At 59.9% G+C, this 13,135-nt stretch overlaps 1 protein-coding gene across 6 annotated transcripts in view; it reads right to left on the reverse strand.

Annotated features, from left to right (window-relative positions):
• Positions 1-8,993: 8,993 nt before the first annotated feature.
• The window catches only part of ATG2A (autophagy related 2A), a 20,183-nt gene continuing 16,041 nt past the window's right edge, over positions 8,994-13,135 (reverse strand). For 5 of the 6 annotated variants that reach the window (XM_040639338.1, XM_040639337.1, XM_040639342.1 and 2 more), the window contains 10 exons: positions 12,724-12,930; positions 12,481-12,582; positions 12,316-12,400; positions 12,087-12,219; positions 11,928-12,000; positions 11,644-11,726; positions 11,254-11,375; positions 10,955-11,109; positions 9,753-9,905; positions 8,994-9,672 (listed from right to left, as the gene is read on the reverse strand). In XM_040639338.1, the coding sequence (XP_040495272.1) occupies positions 9,436-9,672; positions 9,753-9,905; positions 10,955-11,109; positions 11,254-11,375; positions 11,644-11,726; positions 11,928-12,000; positions 12,087-12,219; positions 12,316-12,400; positions 12,481-12,582; positions 12,724-12,930 (1,350 nt within the window). In that variant the 3' untranslated portion in view covers positions 8,994-9,435. Of the gene's footprint in view, positions 9,673-9,752; positions 9,906-10,032; positions 10,187-10,954; positions 11,110-11,253; positions 11,376-11,643; positions 11,727-11,927; positions 12,001-12,086; positions 12,220-12,315; positions 12,401-12,480; positions 12,583-12,723; positions 12,931-13,135 lie in introns of those variants that run through there. The other variant, XM_040639341.1, reaches the window with a different exon arrangement.

Here is a 13,135-nt window from a genome sequence, read left to right on the forward strand (position 1 = left end):
ACCGGGTTTACTCTGCGATAGGTCATGTTCAATGGCACAGTTGACTTTATTTTATGTATGTATGTGTGTATGTATGTATCTTTATTTTAAAGATTTTATTTATTTATTTGAGAGAGAGAGCTTGTGTACATGAGAAGGGAGGGGCACAGAGGCAGAGGAAGAAGCACACTCCCCACTGAGCCGGGAGCCTGACAGGGGACTTGATCCCAAGACCCCAGGATCATGACCTGAGCCAAAGACAGATGCTTAACTAAGCCACCCAGGTGCCCCCACAGTTGACTTTATTTTATTTTTATTTTATTTTATTTTATTTTATTTTTAAAAAAGATTTTATTTATTTGAGAGAGAGAGAGCACAGGAAGGGGGATAGGCAGAGGGAGAGGGAGAAGCAGGCTCCCCACTGAGCCGGGAGCCCAATGGACCCTGAGATCATGACCTGAGTCGAAGGTAGACACCCAACCAAGTCACCCAGGTGCCCCTCACAGTTGACTTTAGATAGATTCTCCCAGTGGCCTGACCTATCACATGAGCTCTTGAAAAGCAGAGTTTTCTCCAGCTGGTGGCAGAGGAAGGAAGTCAGAAATTCAAAGCACAAGAAGGATTCAGTGTGCCATTGTTGGCTGCCAAAGATGGAGGCTGGCCACGTGGAAGGAATGTGGTGGCCTCTAGGAGCCGAGAGCTGACGGTGGGCAAGGAATCCCAGTCCCTGCCAGGGGCCAGTAAGAACAAGCATGGAAGGAGATCCCCTCCACCCCTGAGCCTCCAGCTGAGCACTCAGCCAGGGAACGCCAGATTTTAGCATCTGGGACTCTGGACTTCTGACCCACAGAACCATGAGCTAATAGATGGTTGTTCTGAGCCACTAAGTTTGTGGTGGGAAGACTACTGTCGCAATGGATGTGTCTTTTGGTCAACTGACGATTTATTTGATTGGCAACACCTGGCGGCCATTCAACCAGCGGTGAGAAGGAAACGAAGGAAATTAAAAGTGATCGTGGAATCAATAAGTGAGAAAGCAGATTGGTTTACTGAACACAGTGCTGCCCGGCTCCACACACACACACACACACACACACACACACACACACACACGAGGTTCCTAACCGAGGTGATTTGGCTCCTCAGGAAACATCTGGCAATGTCCGGAGACATTCTTGGCGGTCACAGCTTGGGGACCATTGCTGCACCTAGCGGGCCGGAGTCAGGGATGCCTCTTACCGCCCTACAATGCACAGGACGGCCCCCAACGGAGAGTGATCCGGCCCCAAATGTCGATAGAAGGTTGAGACCCACCCGCCTGCGCCCAGCCACTGTCAAGAGGCAGTGTAGCATAAGGGCCAAGTACAAGGTCAGGCTCAAGTCCTACCAACTGTGTGATCTTCCGCGAGACTCGAGGTCCCTCAGGCCGCTGTAAAGAAAGCACCTACCTCTAGGGGTAAACGAGTTAACGTACCGAGTGCCGAACAACGAAGTCAGCTAACTTGAGCGCTTACAGGAAATGTCTACAGGGCTGTGCTTGCATCACAGGACCTGGGGCAATTTTTGTTGACTTTTCTATATTGCTCAAATTCGATATAATGGACATATTTGATTTTCTTTAGGGAGGGGGGCAAAAGCTGAGGGACATGTTACAGAACAGCTGGCCTATACTCTTCAAAAATGTCAAGATCTTGAAAAGCAAAACAAGGCTGAGGACAGTTCCGGACTAAAGAAGGCTGAAGGGACCTGGCGACCGCATGTGAGGTCTGATTGCCGTTCATTGGGACAGCCAGTGACATTCGAAAGCGGATGGCAGGGGCGCCTGGGTGGCCCAGTGGGGTAAGCATCCCACTCTTGACTTCAGCTGAGGTCACGATCTCAGGGTTGGGGGATGGAGCCCGAGGTCGGGTCGGGCTCTACGCTCGGCACAGAGTCTGCTTGAGATTCTCTCTCTCACTCTCTCTCTGAGCCTCCCCATGCTCGCTCACTCTCTCTCTCTTTCTCAAGTAAATACATAAATAAAATCTTTAAGGAAACAACAACAAAAAGAAAGCGGATGGCATGTTCGATCACAGTATTGCTTCACTGTTGTCAGGCCTAAATTTGGTAACTGTATGCTGGTTGTGTAAGAGATGTCATTTTGGGGTGTGGGGATACATGTTGAAATATTTAAGGGTGAAGGGTCACAACCTATGTAACCTTCTCTCAAATGGTTCAGAGGAAATTCGAGAGTGTGAGAGAGAAAGAGAAACAGAAAGCAAATGTTGCAAAACGTAACTACTGTTGGTGAATCCAGGTGAAGGGTAGATGGCTGTTCTTGTGTTTTCTTGCAACTTTTTGTTTTGTCAAAACCAAAAGCACACCTGTCCCTAGGAGCTCCTCCTTCAGGCACGAGGCAGTCGGGGCCAGTGTTATATCTGCTGCCCTAGGCCCGACCCAGCAGGGTCCAAGTCCACTGATAGTACGATGGAGAAACCAACTGTTTTCTATTCAGACATCGGAATGCCGCCCAGCCGGGAACGAATGCGAGCGATCTAGGGCCGGGCCACCTCCTGGGGACAGCCGGGCCCAGCGGCAGGGCTCCGCTCGGATAACAAACACACAGCAACAACAACAAGCCCAGACAAAACGAACACGTATCGTTGTAGGCCGCGTGCGGGTGGTGAACCGCAGGGAAGGGCACCGAAGCGAAGATCATAGAGGGCGTTGTGCTTACCTGGGGACGGGTCACCTGGAAGGACACTTGGGGGCTCGGCAGCACAGAGATTTTCTTTCTTTCTTCTTCTTCTTCTTTTTTTTTAAAGATTTATTTATTTATTTATTTGGAAGAGAGAGAGCGTGAGCGAGCCTGGGGGGTGGGCAGAGGAAGAGGGAGAATTTATGCAGACTCCCTGCAGAGCGAGCCCCCCCTTGATCCCAGGACCCTGAGATCCTGACCTAAGCAGAGATCAAGAGTCAGAAGCTTAACCTACTGCGCCCCCCCAGGCGTCCCCAGAGATTTTCTCTTTTGAGCGGTAGTTACACAGGGACTTACTTTATAATTATATAAATATACACTATCCGTTTATGGTTTATACACAGCAGCTGCGAGAGTCCCGGCAGGGAGCCCCCCACTTTGTGCCAGGTGCGCCCCGAGTGCCTGGGACCCGCCACTGCGGTAAGGGCACTGACTGACCCTCTGTGACGGCCTGGAGGGGACCTGGGCTGGGGGCTCGTGGAGAGGCTGGGGAGGACTCCGGAGGTGGGGAGGAGGATGGGACAGTCGGGCCCCACCCAGCTAGGGAGGCACGCGGCCCAGGGCACCCCCTGGTGGTGGCTGTAGGGAGTGAGGCTTGCAGAAGAGAAAGCACCCCCCTTGCCCCCAGCCTCCATGCCTCCTTCTTTCTGCACCTTTCCCCGTTATTCCCTCCTCCTCCAGTGCTCACCCGCTACTCCTAGGATTCACCTCAGCAAAAGCTGGTCGCAGACTCACCTCTCAGGGAGACTTCCCCAGTCAGAGCCGCTGTCCTCCGACCGTTCCTCCCGCAGAGGCCTTTCTTTGCTGTTGGAACAGTGAATTTGCGTATCCTCTCTGGACGCTAGGTCGGCATCCTGTCCTTTCACAGACGTGTGGCGATGGTGATGAAGCCGACGGCTGGCATTTACTGAGGGCCTCCCTCCTGCCAGCGCCGGCTGACCCTCCCCCATGGGACACCTGCCTCCCCCAGGCGTCTTCATCCACGCATTGGTCGGTCCTGCAGTGTGCGTTTACGAAAATGCTCCTCTGTGCCCGTCTGAGGCTACAGGAAACCGAAAGTCGGATGCACCCCGTGGCGGGTGCTCCCCGGCGCTCACAGGTTGGGCGGGAATAGCTAGGCGTTGCTGGTGGCCATGATGGGGACTCTAAGAGAGCTCACAGAACATCGTGGGAGCCAGGGAATGGGACAGCGAGCAGCAGGTGTCCTGGAGGGCTCAGGAGGGAGCGGGAGCAGGAGGCAGGCGAGGCAAGATAGGCAGAGGCCCACGGCCTGTTGGGAAGCGGCCACAGGTCAGTGCAGAGAAAGGTGCCAGTCCGAGGCAGCTGGGTCTGCCTTGCTGGGGGGCTGGGACGGGATCCGCTGGAGCTGGCAGTGGGTCTGTAGAAGCTGATGGAGGCGGACACCCAAGGCAGGGCAGGCTGCCGGGCCTGGGGCCTGACAGCCCCAAGAGGGTCAGAGTTCAGCTCCTTGTATCTTCGGCTCCAGTGTATCCGGAGCACCTACTATGCTGGGGTGGTGGGGGGACGGGGCAGGTAGGAGGACTGGATCAAGGACTTTGCCTCCCGAGGAGGCTCAGGCCAGCACCGGGAGAAGATAAATGCACAGAGCTCTCGGCCCTGCAGGGATAAGATGAGGGGGCGGTGGGAGAGGCCCCCAGAGCCAAGGTGCGGTGGAGGCGAGCAGCTCCTGCGGTCAGGGGAGGGACGTCTGGGCTGAGCCCAGTAGAGGTGGTGGCCCAGGGATGCGGAGCAGATAGGGCGGTGTGAGCAAAGCCACACTGGGAAAAGTGACTGTCACAAGGGCCAGAGAGGGTGGCTGAATGCTTAGTTCGTGGAGAGAGGTTTAACTACTCTGTGACTTTATTATGTTTTTTAAGATTTTATTTGTTTATTTATTTGACAAAAAGAGAGCGAGAAAGCACAAGCAGGGGGAGCGGAGGAGGAAGAGGGAGAAGTAGCCTCCCTGCTCAGCAGGCAGCCTGATGCAGGATTCGATCCCAGGACCCTGAGATCATGAGCAGAACAGAAGGCAGACGCTTCACCAACTGAGCCACCCAGGCGCCCCTACTCTGTGACTTTAGCAAGATGCGCCTCCTCTACGAGTCCGTGTCTTCATCTCGGAACAGGCTCGAGGGTGGCTTTGCAAGGTCATTGAGCTGACCCCGGTGGTGCCAGATGTGTGCAAGTGCTCAGTGCACAGAGAGGGGGCAAGAACCGGCTCCTATTATTATGCAATTTGAACTTCATTCTTAGGTCTGCGTTTCCAGGTTTGAAAAGTTTATCTTTTAGCAGCAGAAGCCTTTTTATTCAAATGAGAATGTTTCCAGAACTGCATTGTATAAAAGCCAGGGGGTGGGGAGCCTGTGAGGTCTGGGACTGAGAGGGAGAGGAGGGAGGGGGTGAGTGGAAGGGAGGCAGCTCTGGGTCCTTGTCTTGCAGGGAGTTCCGACACAGACTGGGACCCAGGGCCCTTGGCCCCTCTTGGCCACACGGGACATTGGTGTTGCTTCCTTGGGGTGCACGACGAAGGCTCAGGATCTGTTCAGACATTTATTGAACACGCATCTGGGCCTGGCCTGGGCTAGGAGCTGCGCTCCCAGGTGGTGGGGAGGATGGAAACACTGGGGGAGTTCAGTCCTCTGGGGAAATGCAGGGTGCTAGGGGTGCCCAGGTGGGCACTTGGGATCAAGTGGGCTTCAGGAAGGCTTCCTGAGGCAGCAAATGCCTGTGCAGAGCTTGGAATAGTAAGTGTGAACCTGCCCTCCCCCCCACCAAAAAAAAGCTGGAAGGGTGTTCCAGGCAGAGGGAACAGCAAGGGTAAGGCACAGAGGCTTGCCACAAAGAGTTCATATATAGGTGGGGACCTAAAGCAGTATAGGCTCACAGGAGGGGAAATGAAAAGGTAGGAAGGAGACAGGAGGGAGTTGGGCCTGACTGTTGCACGGGGGTACCAAGTCTTCATTGGCCTCTGGGTACCCCCAGCCCCATCCCTTCCCCCGCAGGTCCTGGTGGCTGGCATTGAGGCGAACATACCTGTGACCTATGGAATTGGCAGCCAGAGGGGAGATGAGAGCACTGGCTGTCAATTCATAGGTCAGAGCCCTGTGCACTCGGTCTCAGCAGCCTGCTGATGGCCCACCGCCTTTGGCCATCCTGGGCCTGGAAGCGTGGCCGTGGAGGTCCCTGCCAGTCTGCTNNGGCAGCGGCCGCCTCTCCTCCTCCGCGGGCACTGGCCCCCGTCCCCGATAACAGCAGCCCCACTGGAACCAGCGGGCACTTCCACATGGAGTTGCTGTTACAGGGGGTGGGAACCGACTGGAGGCCTGGGCCCTGCCGTCCTGGCATCTCCCCCGGGCCGACGTGTGGTGAGCCTCATGCCCACCCATCAGGGCTTCCTGGGTCCTCGTGACCCCAGGTCCATGTTCTTTTTATTGAGGCTCCTTATCATCCGGGCGCACACCTGGAGTCCCCGCACCAGCCTCCTTCTGTGGGCGAAGTCCAGCCTCAGCCCCAGCTCCGCTCATAAAGCCGGGAGTGGCTTCGATTTACAGCTCCCGGGCAGCCTTTGCCCACTCTGCCACCCCCACGCCCTCTGTCCCCAAGTTCCTTGTTCCCTCCTTTCTTTCCCAACCAGAGCTGGGCCCCAGTTCCAGGTTGGGCCACAGTGGCCTCCACCCTCTGCCCTTTGCCCACCCTTCCTGCCACAGCCACAGGGCAGAGGGACAGCGAGGGCATCTGTCCGTCTCCAGGGACCACCGCCTGCCCAGATTCCTGGGGCTGGCCCCAGATGAGAAGCTGGAGGCAAGACTGAGAGGGGTGGGGGTGCGGGGGGGTGCACAGAAAGTAGGAGAGTGAAGCAGAGAGGCCAAGAGAGAAGCAGATGTGGAACAGGAGAGAACTGGCAAGGGACAGACAAATAGCGACAGAGAAAGGCAAGGGGGGAGGAAGGGGGAGAACAGGGAACTTGAAAAGATGCTGACAGACAACCCTGCTGGCAGAATGCTAAAAACAGGGCTGTGAGCAACCACCATCTGGAAGAACACGGGCCTGCAGGGGTCTGGGAGCTGGGTGACCTTGGGCACGTGGCTTAACCTCTCTGAGTGGCTGCTGGTTCCTCACATGCAAATTGGGGCTTTCGAGGCCTGTCCTGCCCCCTGGCCCTGGCTGGTGGGAAGCCGCCCTCCCTTCCAGCTTCAGTTCCATCCCTGCTGTGGGGAATGGACGGGGCTGCTGGCTGTGGTCCCTGAGCTGGCCCAGGACCCCCAGAGGAGCAGACTCTTCCGCGGCCAAGTGTGTTCTCACCCACCCTCCCACCCTCCAGACGGGATCTGGCCCAAGAGGTTTCAGTGACAGGTTCCAATGCTAGTCCTACCCACCTAGGGGACATTGTGGAGAACCCAAAACTTCTAGAGAGGAGGGGGATCTGGGGCTCTGAGCCTTGAGAGTGGACTTGGGCCATGCCCCCCTCTCCCGGCAGCGGAAACGGCCAGGGAGGCAAAAGAGGCTGTCCAAGGTCACAGAGCAGGGCCTTGAGGTCCGTCCTGTCTGGCAACTTCTCTGAAGTGGCCTTCTTCCTCTTGGGATGCAGTCAGGGTGGGATGGGAGGTAACTGGGCAGGAGTCCTTTGCCTGGGAGGACAGGCCTGTGAATGAAGACACCAGAACAGGTGACACCTCCCACCCACCGGAGCCCAGAAGGCCCTCCCAAGGACGCCCAGGCAAGGCCAGGTGCCAGGCTTGGTGGAGGCAGTGGTGGTGGCCGCCCGAGCAGGACTGCAGGTCCCCTCATCTCACAGGGGAAATGGGGGCCCAGGGTTGGAAGGGACTTGCTTGGGTCACCCAGCAGCTGTCTGGGCCCTTTCCTTTCTTTCTCAGAAGGGCTGGGGCCCCTGCAGCAGGAGGCTAGGCTCAGGAGAGCCCTGGGGCCGAGGGGCTGTAAGGGTCTGACCGCCTGGGCAGGCTCTTACCTGGGTGCCTGGCTGGCCCTCGGGGCACAAGGAGGAAGTGGGGACGCCCTGGGCCCAGTGCCTTTTGAGCCGTTGGCCCAGCCCCTGGCGGTGGTTAATGATTATCCTGCTGCCTGTCAATACGAATCACAAGTGTGGTTCGAAGGGCATCGAACGCTGGACTGTGCCCAGGCAGGGTGGGGCGCTTCTAGGAAGCATCAGGCTGGGTCCCCATCCTTCCCTTCTGGTGGTATCAGACCCCGGCCTGCCTTCTTCCACTCCCCCTCCCCCTCTGCTTGGCTTATGGCCCCAGGTGACCATGGACAGCCAGGACCCCGAGGATCCGCCCGGACAAAACTTCCGCTCTGTTCATTTGGTGTCCAGACGCAAAGGGGGCAGCAAGGACACAGAGGGGGTTGGGTCGGAGGGGAAGCTTTGCTCACCCGAGAGGTCTGCAGATGACCCCAGCAGGTGAGGTCTCTAAGTCTGTGTCTCTTAACCTGAGCCTCAGTTTCCCCACAGGCATACCTGCTTCAGTGCAGTGCTACTGGGGAGCTACTGGGGTGGGGCGTGATCAGATCGGCCCCTTCTTGTTCGGAAGAAGGAAGGTACGTGTGGGCCGGGTTACAACGGGCATGTTCCCTACCCCACGTAAGTCTCTGTGTAAATGCCCGTCAGGACCCCTGCTAGCCAGGGCTACCCCCAGCGCCCCTCCCCATCCAGTGCCCTGGAGCTGGGACCCCAGCGCAGAGGCTCCGGTCTCCTGAGAAGCCTTCTGCTAGGGATGGCACGCGCAGCCTCCAGAGGGCGCAGCCTTCCAGGAATGGCCTTGACCGACCCTCCCTCGGGTCCCTGGGTAGGGATTACCAGGAGGGACCTGCAGCTCAGAGACCAACCACGTAGACTCAGACCACATGGTCAGGGAAACCTTCGTGGGGCAGCCCACAACCTGACCCTTTGCTCTGGTCCAGTGTCTTCTAGCTGTCCCCTCACACCCGGCCCTAGGTAAGGCTGGATCCTGGGCTCTTACTGGGCTAGAGCCAAGAAACACGGTCTGGGTGAGGTGGGCTCCAGGCCTCCTCTTCCCCCACTTCACTCAGCTCCTGCCACACAGAAGTGGGGCCAGGAATGGCAGAGCACAGCGCAGAGGCCGGGCAGCCGGGGAAGGATTGCAGGGGCAGACAGGTAGCTGGGGGCCAGTTTCAACCTGCTGGGCGGGTGTGGTGACCCCTGGTGGTAACATGGGAGCTGCTGGGTGCAGAGGTGGGGACATGGGTGAGAGCCAAGGTCAAGGCTGAGGCTGGGGCAGCACAGGTACACAGGACAAGGGGCTGGCGGTGGGGACAGTTTATTCCACGTCATGCAGATACTGACCCACACGCTCAAGGAGCTTAAAAATAACATTGAACCACACAGTGTCTGTCCCCTACCTCCCCCCAGACACAGAAAGACACTTGGCTGAGTGGGGTTGGGGTCTGAGGGTCCAAAAGCCTCCGTCCTGGGACAAGGCGGCAGTGTGGGCCCAGGTAGTGGTGGAGGCAGTGTCCTTTCTCCCCAGAGGAAAAGTGCAGAGACGGGGCCAAGGCCCCAGGCAGGGAGGCCTCATTCTCACAGCGATTGGCAGGGTGGGCCAGCCAGGGTCCTTCCAGGTCCTTCCCCGAGGGCCCGCCTGGCTGTGGGCCGGAAGCTCTGGGGAGGCGCAGGAGCCGAGGCGCCACCGGGGCCGGCTGGGCGACATGGGCAGCAGCGCCCTTGGGTCCGGGGCACCCGGTGCTCAGTCCCGGCCTTCGTCCGAGCGCCACTTGAGAGCGTGGTCCTTGTGCGCGTCGGGAAGGATCTGGTTTCGCATCCCTCCGAGCAGACTGGACGTGGCCTCTGTGGCTAGAATGAGGGGCTTCACCACGGTTGGGGGCAGCTGGCGGATCACGCCCCCCACGGCGCCCGTCAGCCCCTTCTGCTCGTGGCCCCGAGAAGCCACATCACAGATGGTCTGAGCCGTGTCCAGGATGCCCTGTGGACGTTGGAGGTCAGTGCAGGGCTTTGGGTGGGGAGGTGGGTGTGGGGCTGGGGGGGAGGGCAGGGGATCAGCACCTCTCGAACCGTGTCATAGGCCTTCGCCACACCCTCCCGGAGGTCAGCAGGCTGGTGGCCCTTTCGTAGCCTTCGCACAGAGCGCTTGTCCTGCAGGGAGCGGGGGATGGGCGCCGCTGGGGACAGGATGTCGTACACGGTCTCAGCTGTGGCCTGAGGGGACACGGAGGGCACCAGATGAGGGGAGCCAGCCCGGGCACACACACCCAGCCCCCAAGCCAGCCCCAGAGGACCATGCTGGAACCCCTGGCCAGCCCGGGGTGGCGGGGGGGGGGCTCACGCTTTTATGGTGCTGCTCCTGGGGTCCTGCCGATGCTTCCAGCACCCGGGTCAGGGGGCTTCGGGTGGAGGGCATGCCTCCCGAGGGGACTCTCCTCATGTCCTCCGGACCCCAATCCCTCCTTGTGTGGACCACCGCATTGTACCTGCCCCATCTATGAGGTCCGCATGTGCAGCTTTCTCGAGACCGAGTGCGCCGTCTCCCCTCCCCTGCACCTGGTCTGGCCCTGCCAGCTCCAGGGGAGCCCCTGGCAGCGTGCTGGGCTCCCCTCGCTCACCCCCACCGACTCTGATCTTCCTTCTGACGCTGGCTCCTCTGCTCCTTTTGCCCCTCGTTTCCCACCCAGCCTCCCCACCTAGCTGTGCCTTTGGGGGGCTCTCTGGGGCCTGCTTATCCTTCCAGCCTCCTCGGCCTGCAAGGGGCTGGGCATGCAGATCCCAGAAGCACTGAGCTCCCCTCGCACCTGCACGCTCACCCCTACCTGCTGTGACTGCCCCACAAAGGCTGGCCCATCCTCGCCCTCCTACTCGAGTCCACGGCACTGAGCTAGAGCCGCTCGCAGGACAACTCCCGGGCCTCCCTGGGGACCCGGCCTGGCCTAGCAAAGTGTGGGGCCTGGGTGAGTGTGCACCGGTCTGTGCCTCAGCCTTCCTGTCTGTAAACAGAGCCACACCCCCTTCCCTCCTCTGCAAGAGCTGGCCGTGAGCGGACGCACGGTGGGCTAAAGGCTGCAGGGCACCCATGCTCCCAGGAGTTGCTACGGGCTCAGGCCGGTCACTGGGCCTCTCCCGTCCGTGACTGTGTCTCATAAAATGAAATCGCACACCCAGACTGTCCATACTCAGTAGCACTTTGGGGACCGATCGGGGTCCGTGGAGCAAATTCCCTGCCCTACTTGGCCTGAAAGCAGGTGCCCACTCACCTGGATAGCCTGCACCAGCCGGTTGCTGAGTTCCAGCGCGGCTGAGGCCGTGGACGAGCCAAAGGAGGCGGCCCCCCGCTGTAGCCCCCGCATGAGGCGCCCATCCTTTCTGTACTGCTCGATGGGCAGCCAAAGCAGGTCCCGGAACCCTTGGACTGCAGGGGTGGGGTTGTCAGAGATGCCCAAGGCTGTGTGGCCCGCACCTACCCTGATTTAGGACCTCCCCCTACTCCCGGGGCAGCTTCTAGGCTGCCTAAGGGTCAGAGCAGTTTCCAGAGCCCCCACAGCCGGCTACTCACAGAGCTGGACAACTGAGTGCATGGGGCCTACACCCCCCAGCAGGCCAGGCAGCTGGTTCTTGCGGATATCCTGCAGCCACTCGTTGAGAGCATAGCCCAGCACCTTGTCCACACCCAGGAGTCTGGGAAGGGGAGAGGAGAGGAGGGTACAGGGGCAGAGCCACACACTGAGGGTCATGGGGCCAGGACCCGAGGTACCCCAACACTCTCCATAGCAGCCCCCCAGCCCAGTGCAAAGGGTGACTGTGCCCACTTTACAGAGTGGAAACTGAGGCACCAGAGGAATGATGACTTGGCCAAGGCCACACAACCGGTCAGGATACAGCCAAGGGCAGATAGGGGACCCTGAAGAGAGGCTGGGGGAGGGCATGGAGGGGATAGAGGGCGCACCCATGTCGGCAACAAAGCCGCTTCAGCTTCAGCTCGGAGCAGTTGAGCTGGGCCAGGCCGATGAGGAGGCCAGCGAAAGTGCCCTGGGGAAGAGAATGGCTTGGGCTTTACACAGTTCAGGACAGGCACTGCCCAGCCCGTCCGAGCCCCTAGAGACCGACTCGGCAGCCAATACGGCCTGGACGCAAGCCGCAGCCCCCAGCAGACTAAGCCACACGTGGGCAGAACGGGGCTCCCCGAGAGGGATGGCCCATGCGGCCATGCCGCGTGACAGCCCCACTTACCACCTGGTCCATGGTGACGTGCTTGCCATGGTAATCCAACCAGATAGGTACCTCAGACGTGAAGCGGAACTCCCTGGGCGGGGAGCAGGGAGAGGGGGCCTTTGGTTACCGCCCCCGCCCCCGCAGCCCGGGCGAGGACCCCTCCGCCTTCAGCCCTACCTGAAGTAGATGGGCTGCTGCTCAGCAGGGGAGCCGTGTCCACCGCCCGCGGCCTCCCGGGAGCCGGTCACCTCTGCGTCCTCAGGCTGCCCTTCCTGGAGGCTGCTGGGCTGGACTCGGGGGTCAGGGCGAGCTAGGGTGGGGGACACAGAGGGGGAATGGGCCCAGGCACGGCTGGGAGGTGGGAGGCGGGAGGACCGGGCCCTCCAGTCCCGGCTCAGCCTCTCACCCTCAGCGGACGTCTCCGCCGCAACCATAGGATTGATGCCGGCCACCAAGCTGGTGAAGAAGTCCTTGAGAAAGAGCAGGGCATCCTGCCGGGGAAGGCGCAGGTCAGCGAGGCCCAGAGGCAGTGGGGTCCACCGCAGGCTCTGTTCCTGACTGGCCTGCTCACCTGGTCCACGTTGAGCCGCAGGGGCATCAGCGAGACGCGGAGACAGCACTCGGGCCCACCGAGGTTGGTCGTGGGGGCCACGTGCAGGGCTTTGATGGTGAGCTGGGGGCAGAGGGCAAGCTCTGGGTACTCGCTGGGCCTTGGGCCCCTGCGTCCACCCTGTGCCCTCATCCAGGCCTGCCTGAGCCCCGGCATCCTCCCAGGCTCTCCAACCCCCTGGTGGCTGGCGGGGGCGGCCGGTACCATGTTGGAGTGGGCACGACGTGGCAGCCGCTCACTCGTGTGCAAGTACAGGAACTTGTTGATCTGGGAGGAGGCGAGCCGGTCTCGGACCTCCAGCTCCTGCACGATGAACACCTGGCGGGACAGCGGCCGCTCCTCTAGCTCCTGGCTGGGGGCCGCAGGGCCCGCAGCGGGCTCTGCTGGGTACACCTCGTGCTGGAAGCTCACCTGCGGGGAAGCAGAGGCCTGAGCCGGGGATGCAGGGCCCTGCCTCTCCCGGCCACCCTTCTTGCCCCTAGCCCTACCTCAGCCCCCCACCTGGCTGCCTCCCCACGGTTGTCCCAGAGGCATTTCAAACTCCACTTGGCACACTGAGCTCTTGACCTGAATCTCTCCCTGAATCTACTTGCTCCCATTCTCTCCTGTCACCTAA

Source organism: Ursus maritimus, unplaced genomic scaffold (assembly GCF_017311325.1).
Source record: "Ursus maritimus isolate PB19 unplaced genomic scaffold, ASM1731132v1 scaffold_23, whole genome shotgun sequence".
NCBI lineage: Eukaryota > Metazoa > Chordata > Mammalia > Carnivora > Ursidae > Ursus > Ursus maritimus.